Source organism: Emiliania huxleyi (genome assembly GCF_000372725.1).
Source record: "Emiliania huxleyi CCMP1516 unplaced genomic scaffold EMIHUscaffold_553, whole genome shotgun sequence".
NCBI classification, from domain to species: domain Eukaryota; phylum Haptophyta; order Isochrysidales; family Noelaerhabdaceae; genus Emiliania; species Emiliania huxleyi.
In genome coordinates, this window is record NW_005197855.1 from 17,939 (window position 1) to 28,520 (window position 10,582).

Genomic DNA, 10,582 nt, shown 5'->3' on the forward strand with positions numbered 1-10,582 from the left:
GCATCGCTTCTTTCCGGCCTTGGCATCGCCGCCAAAGAGGCGGCACTCAGTCAACACGGCGCTGGAGAGGCTCGCGCGCCAGTAGCCGGTTGGGACGCCAAGGGCCTCGAGAGTGGTGTTGGGCGAGCTGCAGTCGGCGTTTGGCGGGCACGGCTTGCAGTAGTCGGTCGGGGAGGAATAGATCTCGGCCGGGTCGGCGCTCTTGAGCAGGTAGAAGTCCTTCTGGCAGACGGAGCAGGTGACGCTGCCGCGGCCACTACTGAGGGGGTGAGGGCAGCGCATGCACTCTCCCGAACCGGGGTTGGCGGCGTAGGTGCCTGCAGCGCAATCGCTGCAAAAGTCGCTGCCGGCGCCGGAAAAGCTGCCGGGCTCACAACGCTCGCACTTGGCGAGGCCAGGCGTGGCGGCGACGGTGCCGGGCTCACAGGGCGAGCACGTCTCGCTGCCCTCCGCCCCTGGTGCCGCGCTCGACATGCCGATGGGGCACAGCTCGCACGCCGCGCTCGAGCTGGAGCCTCTGTTCGGGTTGAAGCTGCCCGCGGGACAGGCCTGCCAGACAAGGCGAGAAGCGGCGCCCGCGTCCTCGCAGAAGCCGCCCTTTGGGCAGGCTTCGCAGACGGCGCTGCCCACGTCGGGGGAGAAGGAGCCCGCAGCACAAGGCAAGCACTCCTCCTGGCCGGTCTCTGGCTGGTATTGGCCGGGGGCGCAGAGGAAGCAGTCCGAAATGTTCGCCGCCCGCTTGTTGGGCATGTGGGTGCCGGCGGGGCACTCGTGTGGGAGGACCGATCCCTCTGGGCAGAAGTGGCCGAGCCAGCAGGGGCCGCTGCAGTCGGAGGTAGAGTGGTCCGACGCGTTCCCGTAGTGGCCCTCCGCGCAGAGCCTGTTGCAGCCGGACAGGTCGCCAAAGAGCTGGCCGACGCTCGGCATCCAGTAGCCGAGCGGGCAGTCCCACGTTAGAGGCGAGGCGGCGAGGATTGTGATGCTTCCTGGCGCAGAGTTGCCGGAGAAGGTCGTGTTGCGGAGGATCGAGTCGGTGGCAGCGATGCGGGAGGAGTAGAAGAGTGCAGCGGGGGTTTGGCTCGCGATGTTGTCGACAAACTGCGAGTTGGTGAGAGCTAGGCGCTCGATGCCAGTGAGATAAAGAGCCTACAAAAGAACACACAGTCTGGTCTCCCGTTTCAGTCTGTGCACCCTCTTGTGGAGGGGGCGCGCGGCACCGCTTGTGTGCCACTCGTGCAACCGACAAAGCTGGCCCCCTCCAGCGCGATGTCGCCGCTGTTCTCCACGGACATGCCTCCTCCGTTCTGCGCGAGTTGGGGCGCGCAGGCATTAAGCGGGGAGGGCGTCAGCGAGCGAGAGAGGGCGGGCAAGCCCAGAGCGGCCCTTTGGGAAAAATGTGCCGGCTTCGCCACCCCATGCAAGCGCGGCGTAATGGCGTGCGAGCGTGCGTGTGCGTGGGAGGCAAGCGCGTGCGGGCGTGGGAGACGCACATTGCGAGCCGTGCACTTGCTGAAGCTGGCGCCCACCAGCGCGATGTTGCCGCTGCTCCACACGTACATACCTCCTCCGTACTGCGCGAGTTGGGTGCGGGCAGGCATTAAGCAGGGAGGGCGTCAGAGAGCGAGAGAAGGGCGGGCAAGCCCAGAGCGGCCCTTTGGGGAAAGCGGGTCCTGCCACCCCATTGTCCCTCTGCCTTCTTCTGCCGCTTCCGGCGCGGCGTAATGGCGTGCGAGCGTGCGTGTGCGTGGGAGGCAAGCGCGTGCGGGCGTGGGAGACGCACGAAGGCAGCCGTGCACTCGCTGAAGCTGGCGCCTTCCAGCGAGACGTCGCCGCTGTTCCACACGTACATACCTCCTCCTTGCTGCGCGAGTTGGGGAGCGCAGGCGTAAGCGGCGAGGGCGTCAGCGAGAGGGCGGGCAAGCCCAGAGCGGCCCTTTGGGGAAGGCGGGTCCTGCCACCCCATTGTCCCTCTGCCTTCATCTGCCGCTTCCGGCGCGGCGATGGCGTGCTAGCGTGCGTGTGCGGGGCAGGCAAGCGTGTGCGGGCGTGGGAGACGCACATCAGCCGTGCACTCGCTGAAGCTGGCCCTCTCCAGCGCGACGTCGCCGCTGTTCTCCACGAGCATACCTCCTCCGTACTGCGCGAGTTGGGGCGCGAAGGCATAAGCGGCGAGGGCGTCAGGGAGGAAGAGAGGGCGGGCAAGCCCAGAGCGGCCCTTTGGGGAAAGCGGGTCCTGCCACCCCATTGTCCCTCTGCCTTCTTCTGCCGCTTCCGGCGCGGCGATGGCGTGCTAGCGTGCGTGTGCGGGCCAGGCAAGCGTGTGCGGGCGTGGGAGACGCACATCAGCCGTGCACTCGCTGAAGCTGGCGCCTTCCAGCGAGACGTCGCCGCTGTTCTGGTACACGAGCATACCTCCTCCGTACTGCGCGAGTTGGGTGCGCGCAGGCATAACCGAGAGAGAGGGCGGGCAAGCCCAGAGCGGCCCTTTGGGGAAAGCGGGTCCTGCCACCCCATTGTCCCTCTGCCTTCTTCTGCCGCTTCCGGCGCGGCGATGGCGTGCGAGCGTGCGTGTACGGGGGAGGCGAGCGTGTGCGGGCGTGGGAGACGCACATTGCGAGCCGTGCACTTGCTGAAGCTGGCGCCCTCCAGCGAGACGTCGCCGCTGCTCTCCACGTTCATACCTCCTCCGTTCTGCGCGAGTTGGGGCGCGCAGGCATTAAGCGGGGAGGGCGTCAGAGAGCGAGGGGGGGCATTCGCAGCATTCCTTCTCTCCTATGTGGCGAGGGCTTGCGGGGCCGAGCGGTGCGTGGGAGAGAGGGGCGACGCACCTCGGTGGCCTCGCAGCCCGTGAAGGACACGTCCTTCATCGCAAGGTCGCCAGCGCCATAAGCGCGCACCGCACCGCCTCTATCACCACGCCCGTCCACAAAGTGAAGCGCCTCCAGGTAGAGGCTGCAGCCGCTCGAGATGGAGAACATGCGGGAGCTCTTCTTGCCGTCGAGCGTCGCGCCCTCCCCGCTGCTCCGGACCGAGAGGTGCATGGCGCCGCTGCAACCGACATTGCTGCTAAAGGCAAGGCGGGCGCCCGGCGGGATGATGACGCTCGCGTTGCGGCCCTGGTCCACGGCCTCGTTGATCTCGTCCTGGATGTCTTGAGGCGTGAGGGCGAGGACCTCGCCGGGGACGAGCGGGGGCGACGGCTGCGAAGGCGGAGACAGAGGCGGCGACGGCGGAAGCGACGGCGGCGACGGCGGCGACGGCGGAGAGGGGGGCAATTGAGGCGGAAACGGCGGCGGCGGGGAGGGGAACGCCAGTGTCAGATCGTTGTTGGTCCAGGAGCCCTCGCAGTAAACCCGCCAGGTAGCCGTGCCGAGCGGCGGCGAGGAGGAGTCGTCCGAGTTGATGCGGGCGATGTAGTTACAGCTTCCGTCGCGATCGAGGTCGCTTGAGACGGCAATGCTCGGCAAATCGCTATCCACGATCCAGCGGGCAGTCCCTCCGCTGCCGCCGTTGCAGTCGGGGTCCCAGTAGATGTACTTCGACGAGGAGGGGGCGCGGTAGTACGGCGCTCCCGAGAAGGTGTAGCCGACCGCGACATACTCGACGTTGTCGAGGGCATCGCGTTGGCCAGCGCAGCCTCCGGTGACCACAAGCGGGGTCGGGAGCGGTGGGGGCGGCGAGGGTGGCAGCGGCGGCAGCTGCGGCGGTGACGGTGGCGGGGAGGGCGGCGCAAACGGCACCACAAAAGACTTCCGCTCCTCGGACCCAGAGGCAACGGTGAGGCCCTCTTGCCCGAGGCCCGACCAGCTGGCGCCGTCCCAGCCGTCGCCGTACGAGTCCTTCATGACGAGCTCGCACTCGACGCCGGGCGAGAGGGAGACGCCGTACTCGGCCTGGAAAGGCTCTCCGCTCGCGTAGGGCGCCGACGAGAGGACGACCGTACCGCCGCACCAGAGGTCCCAGCTCACCTCGCTAGGCCACGATCCCGGCGTCGTGGTGACGGTGTAGTATGCGAGCGGGTACGAGGGCGGAGATGGAGGCGGCAGCGGCGGCGGCAGCTGCGGCGGCGGGGAGGGCGGCGCAAACGGCACCACAAAAGACTTCCGCTCCTCGGACCCAGAGGCAACGGTGAGGCCCTCTTGCCCGAGGCCCGACCAGCTAGCGCCGTTCCAGCCGTCGCCGTACGAGTCGTACATGTGGAGCTCGCACTCGACGCCGGGCGAGAGGGAGACGCCGTACTCGGTCTGGAAAGGCTCTCCGCTAGCCTGGTCTGAGCCGGTGTAGGGCGCCGATGAGAGGACGACTTCGCCGCCGCACCAGAGGTCCCAGCTCGCCTCGCTAGGCCACGATCCCGGCGTCGTGGTGATGGTGTAGTATGCGAGCGGGTGCGATGGCGGAGGTGAGGGCGGAGATGGCAGATATGGCGGAGCAGGAGGCAGCAGCGGGGGCGGAGCAGGAGGCAGCAACGGGGGCAGCAACGGTGGCGACCGTAGAGGAAAAGGGGGCGAAGGTGAGGTGCCAGCCCGAGCCACCGGGAGGAATGGAAGCAGCAGGAGCAAGGCCACCGAGCCGCGGCTCCCACTCCGCCGGAAACGGACCGAGGCCGCAGCGACCGCCTGGTCGTGGCGCGCGCCCGCCAGCACGCCGCGGAGGTCCCACACGAGATACGCCAGCGCAGCCGGTTTGAGGTCCCGCAGCCCAAGAGCCATCAGCGCAGCGCGCTGCGGCGACGAAAAGAGCGCGTCGACGGCAGCTTTCGCGACGAGAATGATGCTGTTGGAGACCTCGCTGGCGACGCTCACCTCGTTGGAAGGTGCAGGGACGGGATGGTTGCCGAGGAGCATGGTCTCGAGGCGATTTGAGAGCGCGATGGGCTCCAAGGCGAGCTGCGCCGAATTGGCGCGAGTCTGCCGCGCCGCAACTGCTGGCGCCTCAGCGGTGCGGGTCGAGGCGGACGCGCCCGGGTCCTTCTCCACCGACCCAAGGGCATCCATCCGCGGCGCTGCGCCGCGGGATCGAGAAGCTGCGCGCTCGTGCTCGCCGGCTGGCCGGTCGGCAGGGCGCTTCAGGAGGGCGTTCGTGAGCGGCGACGACGCGGCATCAGGGCGAGCGCGCACCCCGGCTGCGGGTGGACGCAGCCGACCAGCCGTGCCATCCGACGGCACTGCCGGCGCGCCAGGCGCGCTGCTGTCCGCCATCGCCGCCGGCGGGGGCAGATCGGTAAAGATGGGCAAATGGCGACCGGTGGAAAGCCGGCGCGTTGGGGGGGCAAACCCTGGCCGGCCCTACGACCCCAGGTAAGGCCCAGGTGTGGCCTAGGGCATCAGAAGGGACCAAGAGGAGTCCAGTCTGAGCCATAGAGCCCATGTCTTTGCCCCCGAAGGTCGCGTTCAAATGCCCGGACGGACGTCACAGTGGTGTCCGGCCGGCGCGATCACCGACCGAGCTGTGACGCTCAGGGAAGCCAGATGAGGTGCTGGTTTCTTTGGCCAGGGCTGGCCTTCCCCCCAGGCTGGATCAGCTGAGCAAGGTTTGGGGATAATCCTATATTGGGATCTTCAGATATTTTGACGGATGACGGAAAATGGGCAAAAACGGGGTGATTTCGGCGGCGGGACGAGGATCAGGCTTCAGGGGAGAGTGCGACTTTTACCACTTCGATCGTCTCGGAGCGCCTCTTTTAGCATTTCGTCTCAAAAAGATTCGGCGCTCCGGGCCGGAGGCTCCGCGCGCCGGAGGTGCAGTAAGTAGTAGCTATCGTCCCGCGAAGTAGTTGGCCGTTCCCGCACACTATGGGCTAGAAAAATGCTGTGCTGCTCGCATCGAAAGCGCCCCTCGCAAAATTTTTGCGCGCCTGCGGCGCGCGACTTTTACCATTTTGCCCCGGGCGGGCCCACTTTTGTCGTTTTGCCCCAAATCTACGCCTATAGGCGTGCTTTTAGCGTTTTGACCCAAATCGGCCGAACTTGCTTTAGGATACCCTCAGGCTATAGACATGAGTTATGACGGGAAGCGCGTGGGCGATGGCTTCATTCATGATTAGATTGGCTCTGGGGTGTGTTGCGTAACTTGAGGCGTGTGTGTTGCGAACAAGGCGTTTAAGAAAATGTCGCTGCCTCGGTTATCGAGGGGAAATATCGAATAAGCGCCCTTCTCCATGCCATGGACCATGGAGAAGTTTACCTTACCTTACCTTTGCCTTGCTTGACCAGCGATGGGCCCTTGAGCAAACTCGCGCGGCTCAGCGCCCAGAGGTGTCGGGTACACTCGACAGGGGCGCAAGTGCGATGGTCGCCAAGAATGATCTGTCTCCCCGTCGTCGCTAAAGTCGTCGTCAACGTCGGGGTCAGCGGTCAAGGAGCCGCCGAATTCCGAACCACCAGAGTGGTAGTATGCGCGAGCGGCATCCGCGTCCCTAACGCTGAGGAAGAGACTGTTGTCGGAGCCGGCTGCGATCGCACGTAGAACATGACGCTTGCGCCCCCCCCCCCCCCCACCGAGCAGAAGCAGCAAAAAAGAAAATCGAGTGGGGACAGCCGGTCTTAGCCATTGTACGTGTGTGTGTGTATATGCCCGCCTCGCGCTCCCGCGCCAACGCCGCGCTTCGCACGCCGCCGCCGCCGCCGTCTGCTGACAGCGCGCCGGGTGGTCAAGTCCCAAACAACGTCCTGAAGGCGGCCGAGAACGGCCGATTGGGAGCGGTGCGATCGTGGCTGAATGACGGCGGGAAGGCCGACACTCTCACTGAGCTACCCTCTGAGGTCAGCGGCCGTCCGGTTCCATGCACCCTGCTGATGATCGCCGCACAGCACGGGCACGCGCAGATTGTCGAGCTCCTCCTGAATCGTGGCGCCGACATCAACCTGCAAACCAGTCTCGGCACCACTGCGCTCAGCACTGCCGCCTACTACGGCCGCGAGCGAATGGTGGAGATGCTGCTGCAGCACGGAGCGGAAATCGGGACGGCGCTGGTATCTTCCGCCCACGGCGGCAAAGAGCGGGTGGTCGACCTGCTGCTGCGGCGTGGCGCTGAGATCGACCTGCAATACAAGAACAGTGGCTCCGCGCTAATTCTCGCCGCCTTCTTCAACCACCCCGCCGTCGTGCTCCGCCTGCTGCGGGCGGGCGCAGACATGACGTTGCGCGACGCGAACGGCAAGACGGCGCTGCAGTTGGCCAAGAAGAGGGGCCACGCCGAGTGCGTCGAGGCGTTCAGGACGCATCTCGGGGAGGTGGCTGCGAGCCGGAGCAAGGCGCCGTCGGCCGAGGCAGGCGGCGCAGGCGCGGCGGGTGCGAGTGCCGCGGCCTCTGCTTCGAGCGGCGAGGGTAGCGCGGAGGCCGAGCCGAGCAGCGGGGCAGTGCCAGACGAGGTCGTGCAAGCGACTGAGCGAGGCGATGAGGAGGCGGTGCTGGCGTGGCTCGACGGCGGCGGGCGGATCAACGCGACGTTCGAGTTCGTCTTGTCGCACGGCGAGCGTGTGAGCGGCATGACGCTGCTGATGCTCGCAATGATTTGCGGTTGCGAGGGGCTGGCCGAGGCGCTCTTCCAGCGCGGTGCGGATGTCTCGTTGCAGAACAGCAACGGCATCAACGCGCTGATGCTCGCCGCCACATATGCTGGCTTCGAGAAGCTGGTAGAGTTGGCGTTGCGGCACGGCGCGGAGATCAACGAGCAAGCTACTTTCGGCAGCACTGCACTGATTCGTGCCGCTTTCTACGGCCACGAGAAAGTGGTCGACACGCTGATCTGGCACGGCGCGGCGATCGACCTGCAAGACAACAACGGCGCCACCGCACTGATTCGGGCCGCTTTCTTCGGCCACCCCGCCGCCCTCCTCCGCTTGCTGCGGGCGGGCGCAGACGTGACGCTGCGCACTACGGATGGCAAGACCGCGCTGCAGTTTGCCAAGGACAAGGGCCACACTGAGTGCGTGCGCGCCCTCGAGGAGCATGCGGCGGCCGAGAAGGCGGCGGAGAAGGCGGCGGCGGAGGCGGCGTGGGCCGCAGGAGCGGCGGAGAGGGCGGCGCAGAGGGCGGCGGAGGAGAAGGAGGCGGCGCGGCACGCGGAGGAGCTGCTGGCGGAGGTCGAGGCGGAGAAGCGCGCCAAGGGCAAGAAGGGCAAGAAGAAGAAGAAGAAGGGCGGCGGGGCGGGCGGGGCGGGGCCGTCGCAGGAGCCCGAGGAGGGTGCCGAGGCGCCGTCGGAGGCAGACGCAGCCGAGGCGGCGAAGAAGGCCGAGGAGGCGAGGCTTCTCCGGCTTCTCGAGACGCTCACCGAGGAGAGGATGCGGCTCGGCATCACGCCGGAGAGCCAGGCGGCGGCGTCGGCAGAGGTGGCTGAGGCGGCGCGGTTGGCCAAGGAGGCGGAGGCGGCGGAGGCGGAGGCGGAGGCGGAGGACGAGGCTGCCGCAGAGGAGGAAGCGGTGACTGAGGCGGCGGCGGCGGCGGCAGCGGCGGCGGTGGCGCTGGCGGCGGCCGAAGCGGCGGCGGCCGAGGCGAAACTGGCCGCTGCCAAGGAGAAGCGCGCGGCCACTGCCGCTGCGAGGGCCAAGGCGGCGGCCGCCAGGATGGCGGTGGAGGCGGCCCAGCGCGCATGAGAGTGCGTACGCAACGGGCATGCAGCAACAGTGAGCACAGAGTACCACGGGGAGCACGGGGAAGTGGAGGGGGGGGGGGGGGGGAAGGAGAAGTGGGTATGTGTGGCGCGGACCCCTGGACGTGGAGCGTGTGGAGAGGCTGGAGGCAGGAGGTACTACAGTATAGAGGACCTGCCGACCAGGTGTCACCTCTACCCTCTGGACCACAGTCCACACGCGTATATACACAGTATTGACAATTGTTTCATTGAATATGTATGTATCTAAGGAATGAAGTCAACTTTGATGGGGGCAGCCAAATTTGTCGGTGGACCGCAAATCGTGGAGTTGCGAGTCACGCTCGGGCGGACAGCATCGATGCACGATGCAGTCGCCGGACGCGGCGGCGAGGCACACGGCTCACGGGCGCCGGCGTGGCGCGTCGGCAGGCCCACCACGAGCGGATGCGCGACGAGCGCGCTCGGGAGGCGGCCGCGGGCAACGCGGAGCTTCCGCCGGAGGACGACGCGGTCGAGATGGTGAGCGCCGCCCAGCTGCTGGACAGCGTGGCGGAGGCGGGCCCGAACTACACCCTGCTACGCAGCAAGGAGACGAAGGCGAAGCGGCGGAAGCGCAAGCGCGAGGATGGGGACGGCGCGGGACTATCACGCCGTGGCGGTGCTCGCGGGCAAGCTGTATGCTGTGGGTGGCCGCCTCAGCTCGGTGGAGCGGTACGACCCGGCAGCAGGCGCGTGGGAGGCGGTGACTTCGATTATGGCGGCGGCATGGGCGGCGGCGCGGGTGGACGGTTTCGCTGGCTTCATGTAATCCTCGCCGTTGCACGAGGTGCGAGAGGTGGTTGTTTGGATGGGGAAAAGGAGAGGGGCTGGGAAGGGTTCACCGACCTTCACCCAAACGACATGCCAACAAAGAAGAGTACCAATGTTCTCTGTGACCGCCACCAAACCCTCGCGCCGCGCGCAGGCCGCCAGGCCACCTGAGCGGCAGGTCCGCGACGACCGACGTGTCGCGCCTCAAAACACGCGGAAGATCTGCCTCGTCAGGTAGCTCGAGTGCCACCCACCCCGTGCGCGCGCTCGGAACGGCGCGGCAAGGGCGGCGAGGTCCTGTGAGGGCAGGAGGACACTGATGACGTACATGCCCCGAATGCACAAAAAGGAGAGGCGGCAGAGGCGGTGGGAGCACCTGGCTGGCGCCTGGCCGCGCAGCGGAGGCAGCGAGCTCACGGTCCCACTCCGCCCGCCATTCGAGCGGCAACGGGGCGGCAGCGGGGCACGGCGCGGTGCAGTGGGCCGTGTCGCCCGCCTGCGAGGCGGCGCGAGAGGGAAGGGGCGGGCGGCGCGTGACAAGAGCCTCGCGGGGGAACGGTGCAAGAGACGTGTGTCCTGTGTCGCATCTCGTTCGCTGCCACGAGCCCCGTCGGCGTCCAGCAGGTGCGCCAGCAAGCCTGTGCACATTTGGAGGGCGTGAAGAGGCCCTGCCCACCCCGTCGCCTCCCGCGGGTGCGCCCGCAGACCATGGGTGTGTGCAGGACGGAGGGCTTCTCGCGGTAGCCGGGCCGGACGGCGGGGTCGCGATAGGCCGGGTCGGTCGTCCACGTGCGCGAGCACTGGAAGCGCCGCTCGTCGGGGGCAAACTGCTCCCAGAGCGGCCAGCAGCCGCCGAGGTCAAACTCAGGCACGACGTCCCCCGAGCAGCCGACGCAGGAGGCGAGGGCGGAGCGGGCGCCGCGAAGCTTCCTCTCCTGCCTGACGGCGCGCGCCGAGAGCGCCTCGTTGGCGGCGGACAGCTTCTTGAGCCGGCGGCCGAGCTGGGCGGTGGAGAGGCGCGCCTTCCGACAGACCGCCGAGGTGAGCTGCGATGAGCCGTGAAGCCGCTGGGTGGCGGAGAGAAACGCGCCGCGAGCTGCTGCTTGAACCGGGCGCGGACGGCGAGGTAGACGCGCTCGTCGACCGACACGCGGCCACAGAGCCGCTCGAGGACCTGTG

General features: G+C 67.5%; 3 protein-coding genes across 3 annotated transcripts in view; 1 reads left to right on the forward strand and 2 right to left on the reverse strand.

Annotated features, from left to right (window-relative positions):
• Positions 1–952: 952 nt before the first annotated feature.
• EMIHUDRAFT_247165 (hypothetical protein) lies at positions 953–5,198 on the reverse strand (the record flags this gene model as incomplete). Its single annotated transcript, XM_005765407.1, has 10 exons — positions 953–1,146; positions 1,218–1,304; positions 2,060–2,137; positions 2,342–2,422; positions 2,611–2,691; positions 2,829–3,143; positions 3,354–3,599; positions 3,741–3,972; positions 4,087–4,334; positions 4,533–5,198. Coding segments are annotated over 10 exons (2,228 nt in total), but the record flags the coding sequence as incomplete, so codon positions are not given.
• Positions 5,199–6,300: 1,102 nt separating this feature from the next.
• EMIHUDRAFT_119977 (hypothetical protein) lies at positions 6,301–8,594 on the forward strand (the record flags this gene model as incomplete). Its single annotated transcript, XM_005765408.1, has 2 exons — positions 6,301–6,345; positions 8,070–8,594. The coding sequence occupies 2 exons, from the start codon at positions 6,301–6,303 to the stop codon at positions 8,592–8,594; spliced, it is 570 nt and encodes a 189-aa protein (XP_005765465.1).
• A 1,013-nt stretch (positions 8,595–9,607) lies between these two features.
• The window catches only part of EMIHUDRAFT_247167 (hypothetical protein), a gene marked incomplete at both ends in the record, with an annotated part of 2,174 nt that continues 1,199 nt past the window's right edge, over positions 9,608–10,582 (reverse strand). The window contains 4 exons of the mRNA XM_005765409.1: positions 9,608–9,700; positions 9,780–9,899; positions 9,973–10,041; positions 10,111–10,425. Coding sequence (XP_005765466.1) covers positions 9,608–9,700; positions 9,780–9,899; positions 9,973–10,041; positions 10,111–10,425 — 597 coding nt within the window. The remainder of the gene's footprint in view (positions 9,701–9,779; positions 9,900–9,972; positions 10,042–10,110; positions 10,426–10,582) is intronic.